At 46.6% G+C, this 27,676-nt stretch overlaps 1 protein-coding gene across 9 annotated transcripts in view; it reads right to left on the bottom strand.

Annotated features, from left to right (window-relative positions):
- FRMPD3 (FERM and PDZ domain containing 3) overlaps positions 1–27,676 on the bottom strand; it is a 148,387-nt gene that overhangs the window by 65,483 nt on the left and 55,228 nt on the right. Inside the window, exons 2-5 of one of the 9 annotated variants that reach the window (XM_035288125.3) lie at positions 26,825–26,941; positions 8,173–8,327; positions 4,248–4,350; positions 1,379–1,424 (exon numbers count right to left, since the gene is read on the bottom strand). The exons of 2 other annotated variants lie outside the window; for them this stretch is intronic. In XM_035288125.3, coding sequence (XP_035144016.3) covers positions 1,379–1,424; positions 4,248–4,350; positions 8,173–8,320 — 297 coding nt within the window. In that variant the 5' untranslated portion in view covers positions 8,321–8,327; positions 26,825–26,941. Of the gene's footprint in view, positions 1–1,378; positions 1,425–4,247; positions 4,351–8,172; positions 8,328–26,824; positions 26,942–27,676 lie in introns of those variants that run through there. 6 more of the 9 variants (XM_078362992.1, XM_078362993.1, XM_078362998.1 and 3 more) reach the window with 6 other exon arrangements.

The raw sequence follows: 27,676 nt of genomic DNA, 5'->3' as shown, positions 1-27,676 counted from the left end.
ATGGAGGGGTGGGGCTTGCCTGCCCAGAGACAGAGAACTGGAACTGAGAAAGGCCTATCTGCCTGGGAGCATTGTGTATACATATGTGAGAGAGTGCATGAATGTGTCTATATGTGAATAGTGCATGTATGTGAGAATATGTACGTGTATGAGTGTATGTGTGAGTGTACATCGAGGATTTGTGTGAGTCTATTATGTAGGAGTGCGTGAATGAATGTGTGAGTATATTGTGTGCATGTATCAGTGTGTTTGTGTGTGAGTGTGTGAGTGAAGTTCACACTGATGAAGACGAGGTCTGGGAGCTGGGGGCCATGGGGAGAGGCAGTTAGTTTGAACCAGGATTGATTTGAACCCTGCTCTTGCCTGGTGAGGCCATGCTGTGCACTTGTGTTCCATCCCTCACTATGTCATCTCTGTCTCTGGAAAATCTTTCCCCATCCCTCAAGGTCCAGCTCAGGTGCAGCCTCCTCCTTTACGCCTTCTCTGATTTCATGTACCCTACCCCCAACAGATGTGACCTCTGCTGTGGCTATACATTGAGGGTGTGGCATCCATGTTGGGGTGCAGAGGACAGTTGGGGACATTAACAAGGGGACAGGTAGGCTGGAGGTAGAGTGAGGGTTCTGAATTTTGCACATGGAAGTTTTGCACCTGGGTTCATGCATTTACATTAAGATTGCTATAAGGATATAACCAATAATTGACACTGAACTTTCTAAAATCCAAATCTTGAGGAGAGGGGCCTGCAAATTTTTGCTTTTAATAAGTAGTCCTGGCAACTATTATGATCAGGTATCTTTAGGAAACATTGTTCTACTTTAAATCTCTCAATGTACAGATGATGAAACAGATCCAGAATGAAGAACTGACTCATCCAAGGTCACACAGCCAGTTAAGTGACTACACCAGGATGAAAATGAATTTGTTTGTCCAACTGTATCTCTCAGCAACTTTATATTAAATTCCCTCACATACAGTGCTATGTCTCATACATTGTAGGTCATTTATATGAATAAGATTGGCACCTATCATTGTCCAGGACTTTATGAGAGTTCACATTGAACAGATACATTTTAATGGAGCATAGCCAAAAAGAAGTGGAAACTGTATTTGGAATTGGGTCAGTGGGCAGCTTAAGTGGGTAAAGCAGAAAGTGCGGGACAGAACACAGCGCAGCACAGCCCTTCAAAATCCTCAGCTTTGGACGTGAGTAGAGGCATAGTGTTCAGAAGGTATTCTTTAAGTTCACTCCTAAATCCTTGTCTCATATGTTGGCTGTAGTCTCTGAACCCCCAACCCCATCACTGTTGCTTTCCAATATGGAAATGTCATCTCTTCTCAGTCAGGAGGAAGGGCAATGGCAAAGAGGCTCACTCACCTGATGAGTGTGCAGAACTGTAAGAACGATGAATTCCTTAGCGCTCCTACAGAGAAAAGAGGGAACAGGAGAGTAGTGTATCATGCACTAGGTATTCATCTACTACAAGAAGCAACACCAGAATTTTCCCCTGGCTGCATTCAGGTATATGGATTAGGACAGAGGGCAATCTGAGCATCTGCATGGAAACTTTGTGTGCCATCATTTGTGGAGGCTGACACAAGCCATCCATATTACATCACAAAGGCATCCGAAGACGGTATTACCATTACCTCTGGGGTTGTCATTTTTTAGGTCTTCTTTTCATATTCCTTCTCACGTACTCTCTGTAGAAATCTCCAAACCTTAGTCGCAATTTTATCTGTAGACTAGAAAATTCTCAAGGAAAACTAAAAGCCTACATTGTGGAACTCAAAGTCAGAGAGTCCTGGGAACCATGTACAATAATTGTTAGTAATTTGGTATTTAAGTGAGAGGAGAAATTCAAAGGAAAAACCCAAAGGAGGTCATTTGGTCACCATGACTCATACTCAGCAGATTTGTTTCAATTGAGGGACCAAAAAAGAGAGCCAAGGAGCAACAGATGGAAGCCAAAACTCTCCAGATAGCAAATATTCAAAAGAATGAAGAATATGAAACTCTTGAGGCAAGAATTATGCCAATGATCAAAGAGGCTATGAGGTATGAAAATTCTCTCCCAGGAATACATAATCCTTTAAAAGAACTAAAAGAAATGGAAATAGTTTGCCTTGAAGGAGCTTCCCCTCTCCTTGTTGGCCCTTTTCAAACGTTTATGTGAACAAAGTTATTTAAGAAGTAGAGTCAAGCTGCCCTTGATTCTGGGTATTCAAGAAATGCCAAGGCCTGCAGCTCAAGGACTTTGAACATTTCCCACATTTGGTGAGGCAAACCACAGGGATTAATCAGTCTCAGGGTCTGAGAAGTTCCCAGAAGTAAAGAGCTGTGTTCCAGGAAAAACACTACAGGAAATCTTTCGTCTTGACCAGGGAAGGGGAATAACATACATTGGATTATGTGACTCGTCTCCTCCAGCCCCTTCCATGTCTCCCCATTTCATTTAGAACAAAGCCACAGTCCTTATGATGGCTTCAGTGGTTATCCATTATCTGGACCTATTTTCTACAACTGTCCTCTTTCCTTACCAACTCCAGTCCTACTGGCTTCTCCCCTGTTCCACAATTGTGCCACACACACTCCTGACCTTAGGGTCTTTGCACTGGCTGTTCTGTCTCCAATACCTTCTCCTCCTTCAAGTCTTTTTTCAAATGTCACCTTTTCTCTATTCTTAACATTTATCAACTTCTGATATGTTGCACAACTACTTATCAGCTTTTCTGCTTATGATATGCCTCCTTTCACTAAAATGTAAACTCCGATGAGCCAGTGATCTTTGTCTCACTCACTGCTGTATCTTCAGTGCCTGGTGCATCGAGGACAATAATAAATATTGGTTGATTGATTGAATGAATGAATACCCATTGGCTCCCAAGGTTATCAAGAGTGTGCTCTGCTTTAACCCCGAAGGAGCTCTGGAGCCCCTCACAATATCAGCCTACCTTGTTCTAGAGTGCAAAGATAGCCACTAAAAGCAAAGCAGTGACTTCCAAGGGACAAGACTGAAAAAAACCCCAACATGCCCTAATAGGATAGAAATAACTCACCCTATATTGGTGTGGTAGCAGAGGGTGGAGGGTAGGGAAATGCAATAGACAACTGAACTTGGAGAAGAGACAAAGTAAAGATCATTAGGGATCAGACACATTTCAAGGTATTGAGCTGGAGGGAGCATGCCAAGAAGGACATGCTCTGGACTTGAGGAGGGAGTGTTCCACAGCTCTCCAGAGCTAGTTAGAGGGTGCTGTTTCATACACAGAACACTATGTCTGCCTTTGAAGGCAAGGGAGGAGCTCTGTGACCAGGTGGGCTTTTGGGAGCCCCAGAAAGATGAGTAGGATGAAAACACTCTGAACCAGAAGGAGCTGAAGGAAATGAAGGTAGAGATGAAGACAGACTATGCAAGGGGATGAGAGAGGGTGAGAAAGGGAGAGAGGAAAGGAGAGAGAGAGAATGAGCAAGCACATACATGGTTCCATTTGGAGTGAAATAGGCAAGCTCCCCCAAACTGAGGTTGGCCTATGGAATTAAGAGCTTCTACCTCTTATTCTCTAATTCATATTCAACAAATCTACACCAGGGTGTGTGTATGTGGTGTGAATGTGGGGTAGGAGAGTGTGTATAGTGTGTGGTGTGTGTGTGTATATGTGTGTGTAATGTGTGTAAGGGATGGGTAAAGATGATGTGATTACTCTGCATTTACATAGAACAGTGATCCCACAACATTCCCTTTCTTTGTCATCTGCTGCCATCTGGGGAGGGTATTAAGGGGCCACAAACACTACAGGCAGTATCCACACTGGGAGGTCCTTTTCCTCAACCCACTGGCCAGGGATTCTGATTTTCTTCTGGAGAGAGGGAGTTGGTTGATGTCTTGCTTGCACTGTGCATGTCTAGCATGTTCTTTTAATGGCTTGATTCTCATCTGTCACTTGGTCTGTCCCACAGGACAAAAACAAAGGGGCTGGGATGAGGAGATTCCTCGTGTGGAGGGAGGTGGAGGTGAGATTCCAGCAGGGAGTTCTTCGTGTTTGTTCACATCATTGCGAAGCCAGCGTGTGTGAGGGCTCCTGCTGACCCTATAGCTGGCCCCAGAAGTTCAGGAACCCTGTCTAGGGCTTCTCTGCCTGGAAGGATTCTGCTCTCAGAATGAGGGGGGACAGTGGTAGCCCCATGTCACTGGTGAGACAGGGGTACGGATACTGATCAGCTCCTGCCAAGAGGCTCCTGTTACCTGATAAGTTCTATGAGCCTCTCCCTGGGGGCTTCACTCACATCTTCCTCATTAATAGCCACAATCTGGTCACCAGCCAGGAGCTTGTTCTCAGAGGGGCCTCCTGCAAAGGAGAGGAGAGAAGTGTGAGGACTTAGGGCTACTGCTGGGAAAGTCCAGGTCTGGGAAAGTCCCCTGTGACTGCAGAAGCTGAAGTGGGTGCTGAGGCCTGGAGATGGTGCAGGCTGAGCAGTGGTGGTGTAAGGGGTGCTATTCGAGCTCTCTGCTGCTGCTGCTGCTGCTGCTGCTACTGCTGCTGCCTATAAGCAGATGGAGGGCAGAGGAATGAAGACAGAGAATGGAGTGAACCTCATTTAGCTCCATGCCAAGGAAGACGTGCTCTGGACTTCAGGAGGGAGCATTCCAAAGCCCTCTAGAGCTGGTTAGAGGGTGCTGTTCCAAACACAAAATGCTAAGTCTACCTTTGAAGGCAAGGGAGGGGTTCTAGGACCAGGTGGGCTTTTGGGAGCTCCAGAAAGATAAGTGGGATGAAAACACTTTATCTGGGCATGGTTCGGTAGCAAAAGGTCCCAAACTCAACTGAGGTCAATACATGTTTTACTGGCTTGCTTCTTAACAAGGAACACAGATTTCCATCTCACAGAAGGGACTTGCTTAGGCACAAGGAATGACTTCTAGACTACTGGAGGTGGTCAGGTGACAGGAGGAGGGGGAAGGATCTTCTTACTTGAATATTATTCATACTTACTGGTCTGGAAGGACTTAGGCATTGACTTGTCTGAAGACAGAGGGAAAAAAACCTAAAGGGTTATTTTTTTTCAACACTGAGAAATGTCACTGTCCAATAAATGAGGGGAACAAAGCACATGCCATTGGGCAGTTAGATATTTGTTTTCTCTCCTTCCCATTTCTTTCTTTTCCTTTCTTTCTTTCTTTCTTTCTTTCTTTCTTTCTTTCTTTCTTTCTTTCTTTCTTTCTTTCTCTCTCTCTCTCTCTCTCTCTCTCTCTCTCTCTCTCTCTCTCTCTCTCTCTTTCTTTCTTTCTTTCTTTCTTTCTTTCTTTCTTTCTTTCATTTATGGAGTCTCACTCTGCTGTCCAGGCTGGAGTGCAGTGGTGTGATCTCATGCAATCTCAGCTCACTGCAACCTCCCCTTCCTGGGTTCAATAGATTCTCCTACCTCAGCCTCCTGAGTAGCTGGGATGACAGGTGCACTCCACCACACCCAGCTAATTTTTGTATTTTTAGTAGAGACGGAACTTGGCCATGTTGGCCAGGGTGGTCTTGAACTCCTGACCTCAGGTGATCTGCCCACTTCAGCCTCCTAAAGTGCTGGGATTACAGGCGTGAGCTGTCGTGCCCACTTCCCCTTCCCATTTCTACTGCAAGGTTAAGAAAGCAGACCTATATAAGGGCCGTACCTTCTTGACTGGGGCAAAGGGTGAGGGTGGAGGGGTACCACAAGGGTGTGCTACCTCCGATGTTTAGCAAAGATCTTCTTGGAGAAAAGCTTCTCAGAGACTTGGGGAGAATGAGAAGTCAGATCCAGCCTGACTCAAATTTGAAAGAAATATTCAGTGACACGACCCACTATCAAACCCGCCTTGACTCTTGTTCACTTGAAGGGCCAGATCCCAACTTCTCCCTCTTGCTCCAAAGAAGGGTGCTGCCCAAATTCCAAAAATGTGAGCATACAAAGCAAATATGTCACTTGAGCACAGCACAGTAGGTTCTACACTTTAGTGCCATTGAGCTGTGCTCAAGTGACATATTGAGGATGCTGAGGATGGCTATGCCAGCACAGGCAGCAGGATTCACTGCTCGAGCAGCAGTTTCCCTAAACACACTAGGCCGAATCCCCTGACAGTACACTAGCTTCAGGAGCAGAGTATGGTGGTGAAGAGCATGCTCTTTACAGCCAGACAGACATGGACTTTAATCTGAATCTGCAATTCACCGGTTGTGTGACCTTGGACAAGACATTTAATCTCTCTGATTCTCTCTTACCTCATCCATAAAATGGAAAAATAACAGTATATTTATATCATAGTAATGTTGGGAAGATGAATGAGATGATAAATATATAGCACGTAAAACAGCTGATTGATGTTGCTAAGTATTGGATAATTGGTAGTTATACCATCCGAGGGACAATTCCTTCAACTCATTCATTCCTTCTATCTACCTCTGCCAAAAATGCCAGTCTCTTAGGTGGAGGCCACTCTATCTTCTTCCTCCTTTCCCTCCCCTCCCTTTCTTCCATCTAACAGGAGAGGTCCTCATGGACCTCAACCACCTTTATGAGCCTTGGCCCTTTGATGGCACTGGCAACATCAGTCTACCGCTGCTTTCACAAATGGTTTGTTGACTTGATCAACCGTAATTGCTCCTCTGTAGGATGCTTTTTTTGTCTTTATTATGGCCTTAAGTAAAGAACCAAGCAAGTCCTGTGCATTCAGGAGCCACCTGGGCCAGAAGTAGTAATACGGATCAGCCTTTTCAAGGGCTTTTATAGGGCTGCACATGCCAGCCCCATGGCTTTCTGTGGTTCTTGCCTGGGGCTTCTATTCTCCTTCTTCATCGTTGTACCTTTGGCAGTTGACCTCCTTTAGGCCTGGGGGCTTTCTTCAGCTCTGCAAATTCTGTCTCATTTGAAGTTAAAGTAGGGGCTCCTGGTGGTCTATTACTAAGTGTCAGCTGGTCCCTCTTTCCCAGGATGAATTTGATTTCTGATCAGAGATTCAAAACCTTTTTGCCAAACTGCATGACTGACTCTGGAGCCTTAGGTCAGCCACGGACTCCTGTACTAAATTGTTGTTGTGTATGTGTGCTTTTTTTCCCCTCTGTGCCCTCTAGTTGAAGAGAGAGAGCTTACAAAAATCTTTTTCTTTTCCTTGGAGGATTGCAAAATTCATCAAATTTCTGCAAGACCAGTTTGTACTCTGGCTGCTCCTCTTGACTGAGCGGGAAACTGTTGTAAACATCTAAAGCCTCAGGCCCAGCAAGTCAGGAATAAAGCTCCATTCCGTCTGTCTTTTTTGTCAATGCCTAGCAGATTCAAAATAAAACAGTACTTTAGCCTTTTTCCATTTCAGTCATGATGGAAGGGCTTCATAACTTAGGTGGGGCTTTGCTTGTTTCATTCCACATGGTCCCTTTCAGGCCCTACTTCCCCTGCATGGCTCAAACAGGCCCAGGTGCAAACCTTGGCTCTGCTGCTTTATAGCTGAGTGACCCTGGACAAGTCATTTCTCTTTCATTATGCCTCAGTTTCTCGTTTGCAAAATGGGAAATGATTTTACTGATTTACCTTGCAGGGGTGGCTGTGACTATTAAACAAGATGATGCAAAGTACATAATAGATACTTAATCAGCGGTGGATGTTTGGTACTGCCACTCAGCCATTCAGAGATTTCATTATCCTTTCCTCTCCTATCCCACCTGTGGTCTGCATCTTGATTCTGGTCTTCAATGGCGGACCTATTTCATGTACATGTCTCCACAGCCTGATAGTTAGATTCTTGAGAACAGGAACTGTGTATTGTACTTCCCTACAACATTGCTAGGCTTAGAGTAGGCAATCTAGAAATACTTGTTGAATTAAATAGAATAGGTACTTTGTTTTGCAAGGCATTATGGCTCTTTTATGAATGTTCGATGCAAAGGGAAGCTTTATTAAGACCCAGACACTATTAGACAATCAACTGCAGCCTTTTTCTAGGGCTCCTAACAGCCTCAATGGTTTGTGTCTATCAGTCTTAAAAGGCCAGCTCCCTCACACAGTTACTGTTTGGCAAGTCTTCAACCATTCTTCATGAATTCTTCAGCAACACAGGTAGAAGACTTGGAAGCTCTGCTTTTTGGGAAGATATGTATGTATTGGGAGACAGGAATCAGGGCTAGGGACACACTCTGAGGGACACCTACCTGGCCTCACAGATCGAACCACCACAGGCCTCTCACTGCCAGCCACGAAGCCAAAGCCATATATAGGGTCTCGGTGAATGGTCACTTGTCGCAGTATCTCTGCTGGTAGCTGCTCACATTCCATATCATTTGCGCTCTCTTCCTGCATCACATGACTGGGGAAAAGGGAAGATGGGAGCAAAACAAGATGCACAGGGAACTAAGCCTCAGAACCAGCTGGGAGAGATGCCGGTTAGGGTTCTGGCCCTGGCACCCAGAAGTTTACAGCTTAGCTTCCTACATCCTCTGGAATTAGTAGAGATGATGAATGCCTCGTATTTCAGACTGGAGAAAGAGAAATCTAGAAACTGTCTTCAGGGCTAGAGCCAATAGAAGAAACTGATGTCATGAGCCTGAAATTAGAGTCAGACCCTTCCTCTCAGATACTGGGACTCCGGAAGGAAACCAGTGCAAACATTCTGCAGAAGTTAACTGGTGTCCTCCATTGACTTAGCTATTAACTCCCTGAAGAAAACCAAAACTTTGCAGGAAGAGACCACAAGACAGACAAGTAAGTGGCAGAAGAAATGTGAAGCTGTTCCAGAAGATGGAGCATCTTCATGAAGCCTTGATGCATTTTTTTTGAGATGAAGTCTCACTCTGTCACCCAGGCTGGAGTGCAGTGGCACAATCTCAGCTCACCACAACCTCTGCCCCCTGGGTTCAAGTGATTCTCCTGCCTCAGCCTCCCAAGTAGCTGGAACTGCAGGTGTGTGTCACCATGCCCAGCAAATTTTTGTATTTTTAGTAGAGGTGGGGTTTCGCCATATTGGCCAGGCTGGTCTCGAACTCCTGGTCTCAAGTGATCCTCTCACCTCAGCCTCCCAAAGTGCTGGAATTATAGGCGAGAACCACCACAACCAGCCCACACTGATGCAATTTTAATGTTGAATATATTTTAGGATGTATTAAAAAATAAATGATTTAGGCAGCATATATAAATAAATGTGCTAATGTCTGGGACCACATTTGTCCATAATGCCAATGTCTTTCAGTTAATGAAACAACTGGAAAAGAGTTCCTGTAGGCCAGAAGGGAGCTGCATCTTGGGGCTGCCAGCATACCTGAAAGCCCAGAGGAGCTGGGAGAAGAGAAATCACTGACCTAACACGGGGGAGAGATTATGCATTGTTCTCCCAATGCCCACAACTTAAGTGACTAAAACGTAGGGATTCCAGAAGAGCTTCATAAATTCTCCATCAAGGGCCAGGGGAGGCATACTGCAGGCAAGAACGGGTTTGAGTATAGTATTCAAGTGTAGAGACATCGAGGCCTGTGATGGCACTGGTTGCCAAGGACAGGGAAGGAGGTAAAAGGAGGAATGAATGGTCAAGGGGAAGGGCAGGGCATATAGAGATAGAGGAGAGAGGGCCGGGGCCAAGTGACCCAGAGCCTTAGCTCGCTCATCTGGCATCACTACAGCCCCAGACTTAGGCGTTCTCTATAGATGGGCTTAAGTTTTCTAGCCTCAGTAAGTATGTTTGCTAAAACTATGGTTCAAGGCAGAGCCCTTCAGAACAAGATACAGAGGGCCAGGGCCAGGGCCAGGAGCTAATTAATAAGCTAGTATAAGGTTTGTAAAAATAAGTAGAAGGTTTTGACACTCTGAGGGCAATGCGATTCTTTTTTTTTTTTTTTTAATGGAGTCTTGCTCTGTTGCCCAGGCTGGAGTGTAGTGGCACGATCTCAGCTCACTGCAACCTACATTTCCCAGATTCAAGCGATTCTCCTGCCTCAGTCTCCAGGAGAGTAGCTGGGACTACAGACAGATGCCACCATGCCTGGATAATTTTGGTATTTTTAGTAGAGATGGGGTTTCACCTTGTTGGCCAGGCTGGTCTCGAACTCCTGACCTCAGGCCCGCCTCAGCCTCCTAAAGTGCTGGGATTACAGGCGTGAGCCACCACACTTGGACAAGAGCAATGCCATTCTTAATTAGCTGAGAATATCAAATTCATCAGTAGCAAATGGTTTCAAGCATTTAGGTTGTTTAACAGGACACAGTTTCAGTAATTAGAGAGAAGCTTTAGGACTATTTATAGGGGAAGGGGAAAAGATTTAGAATAATTGTATAAAAAAGAAATTCATAGCCTGGCAAAGAATCTTGAAGTTGTCGCTATCATATAAGATCTCTCTGGCTGCACCTCACGCTGGCTTGGAGTCTGTCTGTCGCCCCTTAGGGAGGTGGAAGGGGATGCTAGGAAGAGGTCAAGCCTCTAGAAGGCGAATTCAGAAACTTGCTCCTTCCCTCTCACACCACTAAGGTAAATGGTCACTTTTCAATGGAAAGACACTCCGAAGCTGGAACGTGTCTGATTAGTGTCCTGGACAGGCACCCTCCTGGGATAGGGACCCTCTGAAGCTGGCTATAGGCTGGTGCCTCTTTCAGTTTGGCTCCTGGTGGCAGGCAGAAGCTTGTCCTTGAAGGGAGCCAGAGAGCATCTTCCTGCAGCTGCTGTCTTGTCTCACTCCTAGGGCTATTTGGGAAATGAGCCCTTTGCTTCCTGCCACCTGAACTTGTTGGCACTAAAAGGACTTCTTGGGATGGCACCAGCTCATTTCTGACATGGGCATCAGCCAGGAAAGGCTGTACAAACTGTGGCATGGGGAGCAGGAGCTCCGGCAAGGAAGACGGACTCAGGTGTGCTGCGGAAGCACTCAGGACACCGTCCTAAGCTCAGTGCTCCACCTTGATCCCTGCCACTGCAGCCTCCCATTTGCTCCTTTTTCCTTTCTTTGAAGCAGAAGACACTTTAGTTTCCATTGGGCCTTGAGGTACTATCACTTCTGAAGAAAATGGGCACTCCTGGAGCCAGAGGAATCAGTAAGCGAACAGTGTTTTGTGACAGAAGTGTTTTGCTTTCTTCTTTTGACTCATAATTAATCAACAAGTATTTATCGAGTGCCTACTCAGGGAGTCTAGTGCTCTGGGGGACACAGGAGAAGTGACAGGTCTCTGCCCTCAAAGAGCTTTCAGTCTAGCTGGGGGAGAAAAGACAAGTGAGTATACTGAACAAGAGAATTACAGTGCTATCTGAGACTGGTAGATGAGGTCTATAACTAAGTTCCAACTTGAGTGTTCAGAGGAGGGAGTGGAGAACCTGGAGATGGCTCCATGGACGAAGTAGGGATTGTACTCACAGGCCAAGAAAGGGCAGAGTTGCGGAGAGAGACAAAAACCAAACTCCGTCTATAGGTGCATTCCATCTTCCTGCAGGAAGCCCAGCCAAGTGGTTCATAACCACAGGCATGTCTGCAATTGTGGCTGGAGCACATTCATCCCTGGGTTGTCCCTAACTGAGCTGGACTAACTGCCCTTTACTGTCTTCAATTCTTCAAGTAGCCCTTTCCTCGCACCATTTCCAGGCATCTTGGGACAGGGGAAAAACACCTCCTTAACAGACCAGTAGATCATTTTACAATTCAAACGGAAGTTATTCCTTCCCTCCTGGGGTTTGCCTCTTTTAGTGTCTGTAGCTCAGTCCCTCTGAAATTTGCTAAGTGCCTGGAGACTTGGGAATGACACTGAAGGCAAGCAGTGATGGATGACAGGAGCTCAGCTGTCCATGGGTCACATGACTATCCTCCTGGGGAAAACAGGCAATTTGACTTTGAGAGATGTTTGGCTTCTGGTTCCCTCAAACAGGGCACCCCTGAACAAAATTGTGAAGCAGCCAAAGCTTATCCCCTCACCCCACCAGCTTTGTTTCTGAGGCCTGGTATTTGCTTCTGCTGTTTGCCCCAAAGTATGCAATGCCTTAATTCTCTCCCCTTCTTACCAAAGTCCCCAAAGGTATCCCCTCACCCTGCGCCAGGCTTGCCCTCTCTGTTCAGCGACCTGGGTAGAGGCCTAGCCTTTCTCTTCTGCCTAATGATAAAAACATTTTATCTTTGTGCAGTTCTTTTCCTTTTGACACCCATTACTTCTTTTGAGAAAAGGTGCTTTCACATCCATTGTCTCCTCTGTCCTGCCAAATAGGGTAGATGACTGTCTCTCCTCCATCCCAGGCTTCTAGGTAGGAGATGAAGAGGCACAGATCCATAGTGGCTAAGTACATTAGTGGCCCAGCTGGGACCACATCTGTATGCTAGGACCCACAATCGCAGCACCCCATACCTGCTCCCACACAGGGTTCAGGGCCCTCTGGCTATCCAGAGTCTCCATTGCAAGCTGCCCCAACCCCACAGTCAGCAGCACTCTATGTCCTAGCCCAGCCTGAACGCTCAACCCACATCATAATTAACCTGTCTCTGAGCCTGTTCACTCCACGTTGTTGGGAGAATGAAATGAGATCATGGCTACAGAAGCACTTAGGAAGGTTAAGCGGGGTGGCTGGAGGAGCAGAGAAAGGGAGCCAGAGATAAACTTCACCTGCTTCACACAGCCGAAGCCCTTCCCCCAACTCCTTGCCTCTAGGAGACAGCCCCACAATGCACTCTGTCCACTCATTTTTCCGGCAGCTCTTTCCCTGACCCAACTACCAGACAACCTGGCTGCCTCTGGATGCCCTGATTCCTCCGTGGGCTAAACTGATCCCTCCATCACTGTCCAAAGAGGAACTGGTAGCTCAAGCTCATGCTAACAACTGTTGCTAGGCAGGATGTGGCTAAAGGACAAATGAACCGAGAAGAAGATGGAATGATTCTAAGCTGATGCTCTCCCCACTTGTGCTTTCATGCAGGAAGATGGAAATGTAACGCTAAATTTCCAGACATCCGTTTTCAGTTCTCTAGCTCTCTTTGCCTTTGGCTCCTTTTTCTTTACATTTGGTTGGCTCCTTGGGGAGTCTTGTCACTCCCCTCAAGACTGGCAGGATTTGGAACCATGTGGGGCCAATTAGCCCTCTGATTTCGGTAACAGAAGCCTGACTCTCCTGGAAGCTCTAGAGATCCAGCATGGCAGGCGAGCAGCTGGGCCCCCGTGAGATGCCATATTCCCCGGTGGCAGAGATGGCAGCCCGTCCCGAGCGCTGTAAAGTATCTGCTCTGGGTGCCCTTTTGTAAGCAGCCTGGGCACAAACACTTCTTCCTATAAAGGAGCCCTTGTTTGTTATTTCAGCTAGCTGCTCCTTATTCTAGTAGTGCTGCTCAAACTTTAAAGTACATACAAATCACTTGGAAGTATTGCTAAAATGATTCTGATGCAGTAGATCTGGAGCAAGGTCTGAGACTAACAAATTCCAGGGTCGTGCACATGCTGCTGGTCCACAGACCACACTTTGAAAAGCCAGGACTGAAAAGAATGCTATTTTTAGACAACGGAAGAGCTACAGTCAGGTAGGAGAGCCGAGGTGCTTTTATTCCTCTGGGTTATGGCATTGAAGGCCCGGGTTAAAACACAAATGTTATCTTTTGTGGACACATAAATTGATTCAAACAAAGGACTTGCTGGTTGAGTCAGATTTACCCCAGGAGAGAACAAGGAGGGTTCTAAACTGACAAGAAATAAGACAGATATGGTTGCACTGAGGAAAAGTAGAGAGAAGATCTGAAAGAGGGGGCACTGTTTAAGTCCAGCTGAAGAGTGTGGTCAGCAAAAGGATAGCCTGAGGACAGTGACATCTGACAGTAAGGCGAGAAAAATGCTGAAAAAGAAGACAGTGCAGAAAACAGTATCAGCTGCCATTTATCGAGGACTTCCTATGCTCCAGGTGCTCTCCACAAATTATGTCACTCCATTTTCACAATAACCTCATGGGCTAAGTGATATTATGTCCATTTTACAGAGAAGGAAACTGAGATTTGGGAAGAGAGACTAAGTAATTTGCTGACGGATATACCCCTTTATATATTGTGTGGCATCGAAATGTGAACCCAGGTCTGCCTAACTCCAAGGCCAATCATCTTCCACAATTTGTGGCAAGAACCTTTAGATAAAGTAGGGGTTTTTGTTGTTGTTGCTGTTGTTTTGTTTTTAAGACAGGGTCTCACTCCCATTGCCCAGTGGAACCATCACGTCTCACTGCAGCCTTGACTTCCTGGGATCAGATGATCCTCCCATCTCAGCCTCCCTAGGAGCTGGGACTACAGGTGCACGCCAAAATGCACAGCTAATTTTTTTTTTTTTGTATTTTTTGTAGAGACACAGTTTTGCCATGTTAGCTAGGCTGGTCTTGAACTCCTGGACTCAAGTGATCTGCCCACCTCAGCCTCCTAAAGTGCTGGGATTTCAGGCATGAGCCACTGCACCCAGCCTAAAGTAGTTTTCTAGAAGGCAATGAGACAGGCTTGGTGAGAGGATTCAGCAGACTACTCTTCCCTAAGTGAACTGAAGGCGGCTTCAATTCTGTCTGTAAGAGCAGCCTCCCTTGAAGCCCCTCCCCACCCCTGGCAGCTGACCTATCAGAGACTCCAGACCCAGGACTGGCTTTCTACGTGTCTCTAAACCCATCCTCTCATATGTGAGATCATCCCATAATGCCTTGCTTTCCTGTTTACTTCATTCATCACCAGAAAGAAGTCTACTTGACTCTGGTCCTTAGAACACTGACCCTCTTACCCACAGTAGTCTGTTTACACTCTTATCCCACTTTTCTCCTCCCTATCAAACCCTTCTAGTGTGTGCACTGGAACTCTCAATCAACAGCAAACTCTCCTATAGCCTCAATTTAGTCTCTGAAAGTGTTCTTTACCTTCTCTCCCAATTGAGACTTGTGTATTCCTAAGGGCACCACTTACCCACCAGCCCTCTCAAATGGAAGCTGGGGTTTTTTGTTTTTCTCTTGCAAAACTCAAGTCCTCTGGGACCTGCAGGTGAGATAGGTGTCCTCCTTGCTTCCCAATGCTGCCTCCAGGCCATTACTCCTCCTTTCTGCAAAATATCCTGTACCTTTGAGGAACGTGCTGCCTCCCACGTCTACCACTCTCTTTCTCCTCATAGTTATCTACAGATTTCCTGAGTCAGTCCCATATTCACTGAGGACTTTAGATCCTAGTCACATGTGATCATTCCCTCCCACTCCTTAAAAAAATCATGATAAAATATCTGTAACACAAAAGTTCCCATTTTAACCATTTTATTTATTTATTGAGACAAGGTCTCACTCTGTCACCCAGGCTGGAGTGCAGTGGCAGAATCACAGCTCACTGCAGCCTCCATCTCCCAGGCTGAAGCAATCCCACTTCAGACACCTAAGTAGCTGGGACCACAGGCATGTGCCACCTTGCCTTTTTTTTTTTTGTATCTTTTGTAGAGATGGGGATTTGCTATATTGCCCAGGCTGGTCTTGAACTCTTGGGCTTAAGGAATCCACCCACCTCAGCCTCCCAAAGTGTCAGGATTACAAATATGAACCACCGTGCCCAGCCTAGCATTTTTGAAAGTACAGTTTTATGGCATTAAGTACAGTCACATTACTATGTGACCATCACCACCATCCATCTCCAGAACTCTTTCATCTTTCAAAACTGAAACTCTGTACCCATTAAATAGTAACCCCTCATTCCCTCTCCCACCCCCAACCCATGGAAGCCACAATTCTACTTTCTGTCTCTATGAATTTGATTACTGTGGGAATCTCATATAAGAGGAATCATACAAATCTGTCCTTTTGTGACTAGCATATTTCGCTTAGTATAATGTCTTCAAGGTTCATCCATGTTGCTGCATGTGTCAGAATTTCCTTCCTTTAAAGACTAATAGTCCATTGTATGTACGTACCACATTTTATTCTACCTTTTGGTTGTTGTGAACAATGTAGCTATGAACATGGGTGTACGAATGTCTGTTGCAGCCCCTGTCTTCTTTTGGGTACATACCCAGAAGTGGAACTGATGAATCATAAGGAAATTCTATGTTTTACTTTTTGAGGAATCATCATATTGTTTTCCACAGCAGCTGTATCATTTATGTTCCCACCAGCAATACACGAATGTTCCAATTTCTCCACAACCTGGCCAACGTTCCAATACTCATTATTTTCTGTGTTTTTCATTTGTTTTTATAATAGCCTTCCTAATGGGTATGCCCTCTCCAACTCTTGATATCATTATTGGTGAATTCAACATCCACATGGTGACAAGGGGGCCTCTAAATATTGCTTCTTCCACTTAACTCACACCATCATCACCTATTTGGACTTTGAGTCAACATCAGATATTGCACTACCCCCAAAATCTAAATGCCTGATATCCCATTCTTTATGACACCATCCATCCTGTCAGTTTACCTCCACAAGGCTCCCCCCACTGCAGGAAGCATCTGAATGCATCATGATCACCTATTCACTTCCCACTTGATATTTCCTTTTCCTGGAACTCTTTTCCCTCATATTTCACAGGGCTGGCTCTTCATCCTTCAGGTCTCAGCTTAAATGTCACCTTTTCAGAGATGCTGCCTATCTGTAAGCACTTTCTCCTACTTATTCACCTTTTTTCTTTCCTTCAAGTTCGCTTTTATTTTCACTTCTCTTCAAGTCCAGCTTAGAGTTCCTAGTCTATCACTACGATCATTCCCTTGGAAACACCTTTGACTTCCTTACTTCCTCCGCATGTGCTATACCTAATTCCGTGATGAACTCAATTCTCCATGCCTACATCCAAGTAGCTCAAGGATGCTGGAGAAAAATCACACAACTAGGTAGCTGGATTCTACTTTAAAATCCATGGGTATAGGTTTTCAATGCTGTCTGGTCCATCCGTCCTTCCTTCCTTCCTTTTTTTTGATGAAGTTTCACTTTTGATGCCTAGGCTGGTGTGCATGAGTATAAGCTCTCAGTATTGTCTGGTCCTTTCTTTCCTTCCTTCCTTCCTTCCTTCCTTCCTTCCTTCCTTCCTTCCTTCCTTCCTTCCTTCCTTCCTTCCTTCCTTCTTTCCTTCCCTCCCTCCCTCCCTCCCTCCCTCCCTCCCTCCCTCCCTCCCTCCCTCCCTCCCTCCCTTCCTTTCTTTTCTTTTTTTTTTGTTGAACTTTTGCTTTTGATGTCCAGGCTGGAGTGCAATGGTGCAATCTTGGCTCACTGCAACCTCTGCCTACTGGGTTCAAGCAGTTCTTCTGCCTCAGCCTCCTGAGTAGCTGGGATTACAGACACCCGCCACCACGCCTGGCTATTTTTTGTGTTTTTTTTTTTTAGTAGAGACAGGGTTTTGCCATATTGGCCAGGCTGCTCTCGAACTCCTAACCTCAGGTGATCTGCCTGCCTCAGCCTCCCAAAGTGCTGGGATTACAGGCATGAGCCACCATGCCCCGCCATGATCATCACTTTCTCTCTCTCTAAAATGACTATTTCATAGCTCTTCCTCTATCCTCCATCTTCTTTACTTTCTCATTTTCCCCAAGAAGTCTCAGCTGATTACCTCATCCCATAGACTACTGTGAAAACAGAAGCCATCAGATGAGAGCTCCTTCAACTTACCACCACCAAATCTATACACCATGCCATCTACATCTGTACTAATGTTTTATTTTTCCCTATTAAAATTCAAAATGTTTCTTTTCTTCTATCACGGCAAATCTCCTTATGTTCTGGTACCATCCCCTCTCATCTTCTCAAGGATTTTACTCCTTTGGGCATTTATTCTCCTCCCTAAATTACCAAACTCTCCACCACTCCAGAATCATGCCAGTGTGTTGATGGAAGTCATCCATCCTTAAGAAAATAAACAAAATCTACCTCCCTCTACTCCACAATTCCCTTGCAGTGTCTGTGCCATTTTCCTGGTCCCCGTGGCAACAAAATTCTTCAAAAACGTTTTCTACACATATGTCTCCACTTCATCTCTCTTTTTTTTCTTTTTACTGGCCTCTACATTAAGGACACAACACTTCTTCACTCTTATTTGCTCCCTGAACCACTATCCTCTGGCTTCCACATCTGTCACTCTGCAGAGTTGCTCTTGTTAAGGTCCCCAATGGCCTCCATGGTCATCTCTCATTCCTCACGTACTCAGCTTCTCAATAGCTGTAGACAGTTGGCCACTCCATCCTTGCTGAAACATTCTCCTCTCTTGGCTTCTAAGACTACCTCCAAACTGTCCTCCTATCTCTCTGGCCACTTTTTCTTAGTCTCTTTTGTGGGCTTCTCCTTCCCTATTTAATCACTAGATATTAGGGTTCCTTGCAACTCAGTTCCAGGCCTTCTAGTCTCTCTCTACTCTTTTACCTAAGGTGATCTCATCCAGTTCCCTGGTTTTAAATTCAATCTATATTCAGACAACTCCCAAAAATTTGCATCCTCCTCTGTGAGCTCTGAAATTCATATACTCTGACATCTCTACTTTTATGCCTCACAGGAATCTCAAACTTATGTCCAAAACTGAACTCTTGATTTATATTCCCCCTCAAGCCTCGGTTTCTCTCAGCCTTCCTCATCTCAGCACATGGCACCATCATCTCTTCAATTACCTAAGCCAGAAATCTAAGAGTCATTCTTGAGGCCTGTGTCTCCCTTTCCCTTACCTCCTCACCCAGTCCCTCAGTATTGTATATGCATTGTCAGCTGTCAATTAAAAACCCATCCAAGGCCTGGTGCGGTGGCTCACACCTGTGATCCCAGACCTTTGAGAGGCTGAAGTTGGCAGTTCACCTGAGGTCAGAAGTTTGAGACCAGCCTGGCCAACATGGTAAAACCCTGTCTCTACTGAAAATACAAAAATTAGCCAGGTGTGGTGACACACGCCTGTAATCCCAGCTACTTGGGAGGCTGAGGCAGGAGAATCACTTGAACCTAGAAGGCAGAGGTTGCAGTGAGCTGAGATTCCGCCACTGCACTCCAGCCTGGGTGACAGAATACCTCATTCCTCGATGGACTCAATTCTCCATGCCTGCATGGAGAACAAGACTCTGTCTCAAAACAAACAAACAAACCCATCCAGGATCTGATGGCTCTCTGCCTCTCCATGGCTGTCGCCCAGTTCAAGTTACTGTCATCTCTCCTGTGAGTTGCTGCCCCCTTCAAAGTCTGGTCTCTACAGATATTGCAAAAAGTCCAGATCAGATCCTGTCACTCCCCTGCTTAAAACCCTTCAGACATTTCCTACTGCAAGCACATAAGATCCAAAGTCCTTTTGTGTGGCCCACAGGCCAAGCATGATTTCTTTCTGCCCTCCCTGCCAACCCCCAACCCATGCTATTCTTCCTCTTAACTACTACAATCTGGCCTTCCTGGCCTCCTTTTTTTTTTTTTAAATTAATCACTATAAAGCTTTATTTTGTTTTCTCTACAAGTGGAGGAAGGAAAGCTTATGTGCTGAAAATCGGATTTTAACATATACATACTTGAAGAAGAATGGTGGCTTATTTGAACAGTAACTTGGATCCATAATTGTTTTTCTGTTTTTTAAAATTTTTTATTTTTTTGAGACAGGGTCTCCCTGTGTTGCCCAGGCTGGAGTGTAGTGTTGTGATCACAGCTCACTATAGCCTCCATCCCTGGGCTCAAGCCATCCTCCCACTTTATCTTCCTGAGTAGTTGGGACTACAGGTGTGTGTCATTACACCCGCTGGCCTCCTTTTAGTTTCTCAACACACCAAGATCTTTGCCACCTTAAGGCATTCCCACTTGATATTCCTTTTTCCTGGAAACCTCTTTTCCCATTATTCATATGGCTGAACTTATCTTTTAAGTCTCCACTTAAATATCACCTCCTCACAGGCTTTCCCTGGAAACTTTACCTTGGTTATTCTCTACTATTGCAACACGTTCATTTCCTTCTTGGGACTCATACTCATCACGATTTGTAGTTATATATTCATTTTTGTGATTATTTGGCTGTAAACTCTATGAGAGTAGGAACTCTGTCTTTTTTGTTCAACAGTATATCTCCTCCACTTGGTATGATCCTGGCACACAGGAAGTGTTTAGTATTTTCTAAATCAAACAATGCATGAATAGAAGTGAATTTGAGGCATACAGATCAGAATCCTCTGGCCATTGCATGCAATTTATCATCAAATGCCTATTCCTTGTGTCTCAGCCTGTGAAAGGCACGTTTCTGGATGGGAAGTCTGGCCCATGGGAGAAACCCTTCAACATCTCTGTCCAAAGACAAAGTCAGGGAAAGAATGTAGTCAAAGAAACAGTACAGGGAGGGCTACAAGCTAAGAAGGAATGGGACATGGCATGGCTCCAGCCTTTTTAGGGGAGTGACGGTGGGAAATCCAACAGCTATTCCTTCTCAGGGAAGGAATTTTTTTACGGGTAGAAAACTATCGTTTCAGAATGCCAAGAGGCAGGAGGATGGGCAGGATGACTTTGAGTAGTGCTTCCCACTCTGAGAGTCTCTGGGTAGATGATTTGGTTACTTTCCTAGGGCTTCCTCTCTATTTCCCTTCCAGGTCTTCACAGCTCTGCAACTTCCTCTTCAGGTGAGCTTGGAGAGGCATCTTCTAGAAAACCTTGTCTGGATTGATTTTCTTCTAGAAAACCTGGCATTGTCTGGATTCTTTTTCTCATTGTCCAAATAGTTGCTTTTCCCCAGTGGGCTGGAATGGAGACACCTGTCGCCCATTTTAGCAGGTCAGGAGGGAGCAGGTGGAGAGACCAAGGTCATCTTTCCTTTCACAAACACCTTGAATCCTGGAGTCACCTTGCAAAAGACCAACCTCATAATGCTTCTGAGAGGATGCTGCATAGGACCCTCTATACAGCTGTACCTCCCCTGTCCTCTCCTCCCTCTAGGAGCTACACAGTCAATAGATTCAGACGTATTGTCTAATAGGTCCAGACACACTCCTAAACCCTCCCTGCTGGGGCTGCCAGCCCAGTGACAGATGTGAGGCCTGTACCAGATGTGAGTCTGATGCCATATGGCACTGTGGGTCACAAGGTCTGAAGCTGCTGCCACTGAGCTGTGGCAGAATTAGTGGGGAGATCCTTGTGTTTTAGCCCCCACTCACCTGTCACTGGCAGAGGCAGTGAGGGGGAACTGGAGCAATGAAATATTCATAGGAGCTTGAAGGAGTTGTCATGTCACACCAAAGAGCCCTGGGTACCCCAGCCTCTACCCTCCATGTACCACACCAACTATTTCTGATGGAGGCAGAGACATTTAGAGATTGACTGAGCCAGAAAGGGAGAGATGAAGAATGAAGGGAAAGACAGAGGCAAGAGAGGAAGACAACTGAGCAGGAAAGGGGACCAGGCAGAGCAAAGAGGGAGAGGAGAAGAGAGGCCGTGGCAAGATAAAGTGGAGAAATAAGACAAGAGGAGGGCCTTGCAGATGGTGAAGGGGAAGGTTCACACTTGGGGAAGGCAAGCACTGCAGAAGCTGTGCAGCCACCTCTGGTTGTCGTGGCTTTTTGGAGGCACTCTCCAGTTCCTCACCTGCTCTTTTTTAAATGCTCTTGAGCTGTCCCCACCTGCTCAGGGCTCTCACTGCTGCTAAAGGGCCACAGGGTAATGACAGTCTTTTGGTAGAGGACCTTGGGTGATGAAGATTTAAGGGAGGGAAGTGCTATTTTGCCATGCTGAGAGCCTACCTGTACCCTCCCCATTTCATGGATGGGGATGCAGCAGGCAAGGGGTAAATCAGAAATGGCTTGAGGAAGACACCCAGGACACTTTCCTGACTTAGGCCAGTTTCCCAGTCACCAGAGGCTATAGTGTGTGTGAGAAAGAGGAGAGCAAAAAAAAAAAAAAATAAGAAGTGGAGAGAATTCCAGAAAGTGGGAGGCAATGGTCATGATGGGCAAAGTGGGGTTGGCAAAGAAAAAAAGCAGCAGGCCTGAATTCTTCCCCTCAGTGAACACATCTCTCCCAGGTCAGACTGGGCTGCAGAACCCTGGCACAGAAGGCTAAGCCAGAAAAGGGTCCCTGGCCACCCAGATCTCTCTCTCCTCTTGGATCTCAGACTTTAGCTGCCAAGGGCTGAACTGTAAATAAACCTTGGAGAGCAGACAGGGGGAGAAAGTGTGGGCAGGAGCTTCTGAGAACTTCCCAACAGGTAGCCAAAGACCCGGAGCTCAAATAGCACTCCTCTGGGGCCTGTTTGGCAGGGGCCTGCTGCACAGGGCTTTGGGCAAAACCTCCTGAAGCCAAATGTGGGCCTACTCAGCTGGCTAGCTGTGCCATCTCCCTCCTTCCTGTGAGGCTGCTAGGCATTGATGGCCTGGGCCACCAGCCTTCCATGCCTCCAACCCCTGACGTTCATCAAACTCCTAGATAATCTCGGAGTTGGCAGGGAGCTTGGAGTTTATTGACTTCCCCCTTGTCTACTCTCTGCTGATTTCCAGAAGCAGCAGGGGGAAGCTTTCTAGAAGATGACTGCAGCTGGGTACTGCAGGAAGGGCCAGATTTGAGCAAGTGGAGAGGGAGGACACTAAGAACAGGCCCAGAGAAAGAAGGGAACAGGCGTATGTGGCACGAGGCATTAGCACAATAGCCTGAGTAGATGAGGGAGTTGTTGGGGAGATATTACTTGGGAAGCAAGCAGCATAGCTGACCCAGCATAGACAGTTAGTAGGCCTTTCCCTCACTTCCTCTCTCATGTCTGGCTCTGTTGGGACTCTGGGTTCTACCCTCCACCCCCAACTCCCATGCCCCTTTGGGAAGCTTGTGAAGAGAGAGGCAGACCAGTCTAGTCAGAGATGGACAGAGAAAGGCACACCTATCTCAATGCTTTGTCTAGATGTCTATCTGCTCCCCCCGCTTGCCTGAGATGATGCAGGTGGTATCTGAAGCCAAGAACTTATGCCCAGCAGTTGCCAAGCCGAGCTGACTTCCTGTGAGGGAGCAACCCCTGACTCCTTCCAGTGCACCATCTCTGAATTGTCCAATTAGGAGCACAGTCCAGAGACAGGGCAAAAATTAGGCCAAAAACCCAGTAGTCAAAGAAGGTACATGAATAGAGACCTGGTAAACTAATGACACCTTGTCTGGAGGCATCCAGACACAACAACAGCAGCCTCAGGACAATGAGACACCTTTTATTCTGCCTAACTGCGTCTTCCTGCTGAGAGGGAGGAAAGAATTATAAGGTCTTTCTTAAACAGAGGTCAGAACAGGGGAGTGAAGTTGGTGAACCTTCCACCTAAGAATAAAAGCCAAGAGCAAGAGCATGTGCTATTCTGAACTACTAACACAAGAGGGTATGTGAGTTAGCACCAAAACACTCTGTACTTCCCCCACGCTGTTAGCTGGGAAACCCCTGTCTATTTCCTGAAGGTGTGTGACAAAGAAATTACAAACCACAGAGCACCTGTGGGCTTGCCTTTGGGTGCAGCAAGGACAGGCAGGGAGTGGGTGGGTAAGAAGATTGGATCCTACCATACAATCAGGCTTAGGGAAAACAGAATCCTGGGGAATCCTGGAAACCCACAAGCTCTCTATATGGAAACACCAATTTGATGATGGACCCCAGACTTGACTCACTAAGGCAGAAAAGCAGAGCCAGGAATTTTAGGAAGAACCAAGAAGAGTAAGGAAAAATGATTTTGTTTAGCCCAACCTTCAGTTACTCAGAAACATTCTATTAACCAGAAAATCCATTCCCTAAGCATTCAGGTTTGGGGATTACGATGTTGTTGTTGCTGCTGCTGCTGTTTTTTCAGTAATTAAAATCCACAGAGCTGAGGATCTCTGTTATAGAAGCATGCAAACTCTGCTCTGATTTCTCCCTTCTTATAAGGGTAATAATAGCAGAGTCCCTTACTGTGAATCAGGGGCTTCCTCTACCAGCTTTTAGATAGCATTCATTCATTCATTTATTCGTATATGCAATAAAAGTTTACTGAGCACCTACTGTGTGCCTGGCATAGTGATGAGTACTGGAGATTTGGAGATAAATAAGGCCCAGTCTGTCCCCTTAGGGAGGTTTCAGCCTAAGGTGGAGGTAGGTATGTAAACAGACTAATGTAAAACCATATGTTACCTGGTACCACAGAGGGCAACAGATGATGCTGTGTAAGCACAGAAGAGGGTATTCCCCCAACCATGCTGTGACTCCCCGTGGAAGACCACCTCTCCCTCCTCTCACCAAAGGTGAGAAAGACATTCCAGGAAAGGAATATCAAACCTGACAGCAAAGGAAAAATTAAGAAGATTCAGTAAAGAGGGAAATCTCTAGGTATTTAAGTCACTGCAATTATAAAAACAAATCATAGAATAAATTCAGGCAAAACTGAAGGGGATGTTTAATTTGAGGACTAATGCTACCCACTGACTCCTTTCATGTCACCTTATGAAATGATACAGTGCAGTCTGAAGAGGCCACAGAGACAACCAAGGACATAGCCTAGCACTGGACTTGTCAGCCACATATCTAATGCATCACCCCAAAGCTACACATGGAAGGTCCCCCTCTCACGGGAGGAGCCGGAAAGGATGGACCACCAGCAGATGCATTGAGATCCAGCTAGAGTAATAGAGACCAAAGTCATAAAGCTCACATACCCCTTTATGCTCACACTGAAGAAGGTCCATGCAGAGCTAGCTCTATGAATGGGCCAGGGCCAGCAGTGGGGAGCTATAAATAACCCAACTGCAGAGCCAGATGTGACACAGGAACATCCCCGAGGGACCTGGCTACACTCAGGTTTCAGATTTCAGGTTTCAGCTCACAGAGGCCAGCTGGAGGGAGGGGGGCGAATATCAATGAGCACAGCAATACTATTACTCATGGATGCGCTGCAGCTCTTGCTCTTGAAGTCCTATCCTAGAAACAAGTCCCCTTTCTCACCCTAGGGGTAAGAAGATGGCTTTGCCCAGCATTGCAAGTAAGGCTCTAAAAACTTTTCAGAAAATAATTCCTAATAAAGGTACTCAGATATAGCCATAATATTGGATTAACAGCTCCAAGCCAGCAGACCAGACACCTGTCTAATTAATAAAACTTATAAAGCAGAACAACGTATTGATGTTACAGGCATGGCACTTAGTACAACAACAAAACCCAAATCCATGCAGAACACTCCATCTTCTCTAGGAAGCCCTCTCTCTGCCAACCTGTACAATCACTTCCTGAGTGCAAAGAGGGGTTGGGGAAAGGAGAGCATAGTGTAGAACTCTGGGCAACTGGCTTGGGGGAAAAGGGGACTGTAGGGAAGACAAACCTCTGTCACATGCACAAATCTTCTAAAGGGTAGTTCCAACTTGAGCTTTAGAGTTAGTGATCTGGGCTGGAATCCCAACTCTGTGGCAAATTGCTTAAGCTCTTGAGCCTCAGTTCCTTCATCTATAAAATGGGGTTCATGGGGTGCCTACTTCGAAGTACCTGACATGAAGATTAAATACATATGAAGTGCTGGTGCAAAGTAAGTGCTCAATCAATAATGGCTATTAGCAATTATTGTTATCCTTCTTGCTAGGCACCTACTAATAAACTTTGCTGTCTTGTTGTAGCGCACTCGGTTTGCCTTTCTCCACAGGACGTAATGCGGGTGATTTAAAAATTGATTCAAAACTCTTTGCACCTGGGCCATGACTTCAGATCTACAGAATAAATACATTTTGCTGTAGGGAAATCAAATTCAATTTTACTACTCCATTAAAGCCAAATTCTCATCATATTTCTAGTAGTTAACAGTGAGGGAGTTGAAGTAAGACTGGTTTGAGATCCCAGGTCTGCATCTCACTGGCTGTGGGACCTTGGGCTTGTGGACCTCTCTGCGCTTCAATGTCCTGATCTGTAAAATGGGGGTAGTATCCACCCCATAGGGATGTTGTGAAGATTAAATAAGGCAATACATGTAAAGCAATTAGAACTGTGCCCGGCACAAAGAAAGCACCGAGTGAATGCCAGCTACTGTTCTCACTGTACATGGACTGCATAAAGAGCTTAGCACAATGTCGGGCACATAGTAATAATAGTAGCTGCTAGGATCATCAGTACTATAAGTAAATGAGTGACTGAGGGTGGAGGAACAGAAGTAAGATCTGGGTGTTCTCCACGAAGGGACTGAGTTAAGATAAGCTCGCCTTTAGGACCTCAGGTCCCCCTCTCCCCGAGTTTTACAGAGCTTAAGAAAGGAAAGTGACAGGCATGTTCCTGCATATTCTTGATTGCTAACGTTTTCTGTGATTGGTGCACCACCTCGTAGGGTGGTCTTGCTTCTCCACCCAGCGGAGCTTCGCGAACGCTGACGCTTCAACCGGCCTCACCGGAGGGCTGGCCAGCCAGGGTATCCCGGGCCAGCGGAAGCAGAGGCGCTGAGGGGCGGGGATGGGCGAGGCAGCTAGAAGCCCCTAACAGCTCCGAGAAGAAAAGGCGGAAAGGGCAGGGTCCGAGAACTCGGAGGGGTGGCCTCCTCCCCCACTACACTAGGGTGGTTTCCCTCCCAGCTTCTGACTCTCCTCCCCGCCTTCTTCCCGATCCCACCGCACCCCGCAGCGGAAAACTTCCCACTCGCGCCGCCACTTTTCCAACAGTGTCCAAAACCTCATCCCCGCACATCTTGCCTTCCAATTTCCTTTTTCGTGGCCTCAAAGGGGCCCGCGGGCTGCCAGGCGACCCAAACAATTCCTTGGGATCTCGGGGTGAGGGATGGAGATGGATGTCTGCTCTCGACGTGCCAACTCAGTCCAAAGACCAGGTGGAGGGGGCCACTGCCAGCGTCGCCCCCAAGTCACTTTGAGGGGCTGGTGAGGACCCTAGCGCTCGATTGCCGACCCCTTAACTCAACAGAACCCTGCATCAACGGCCAGGCGCCCCCCAACCCAGCTGCTCAAAGCGCAGTACTTACTGTCGGGGGCCCCCTCCGGACCCGGGCTGGGCTACTGCCCTGCCAGGAACTGTCTCGCTGCCTCCCTCTCGCGCTGCCCCTGGCTCTGCCCAGCGCCGAAGGTAGCAGCAGCGGCGTCTGTAGGAAGAGAAAGATCACGCCTGCCTTAGAAACCCAGCCCCTGATGTGACCAGAATCTTAAAGAAGGAGGTGACTGGCTCAGTCCCAGAGCCGCGGCAGAGGTGGCAAACTAGCGAGGGAGCTGGTAAACACGGCGTCTGCTGCCTCTCACCCGCCAGCAATCGGGCCGTTGTTGGGACAGTTGGTGCCCCCAGGAGGACCCCTCCCCTCTTCACTGGGGACCTGCCCACTCGGGGGAGCTGGGGAGGGAGAGGATGGGATGACATACATGTGCGGACAATCCAGCTGCCACTTGCTTACTTACTAAGTGCCAGGCACTGTGGTTTACATCTATTTTCTCATTCCAGCATCCTCTCCACTCTATGGAAAATAAAGTTGAGGCTCACAGGAGCAAAGCAAGGAGCCCTCAGTACAAGCTCTACTAATATATGGTGGGACCGATTTAAACCCCGAGGGATCTCAAATTCCAGGCTGCCTGCTTCAAAAGCCACCTTGTGCTACTGCAAAGCAGCATTTGAATACCTGTGTCCCTACCTCCAGTTTCCCCATTGTTTTCTGACTGGACTAGGAACAAATGGCAACTCTGGGTCAGTTTGCCTTGGAGATGGAGCCCTGGCAGGCAGGATCCCGACTTCAGTGTCTGCATCCAGAGAATGGCCATCCCTCTTCACCTCAGACAATTCATTCATCCTACATTTATTATGTACCTACTATGTGCCAGGGCCTGTGGGA

Source organism: Callithrix jacchus, chromosome X, assembly GCF_049354715.1.
Source record: "Callithrix jacchus isolate 240 chromosome X, calJac240_pri, whole genome shotgun sequence".
NCBI lineage: Eukaryota > Metazoa > Chordata > Mammalia > Primates > Cebidae > Callithrix > Callithrix jacchus.
The sequence above is the reverse complement of the archived record's forward strand: the minus strand, read 5'-3'. Positions and strand labels throughout refer to the sequence as shown.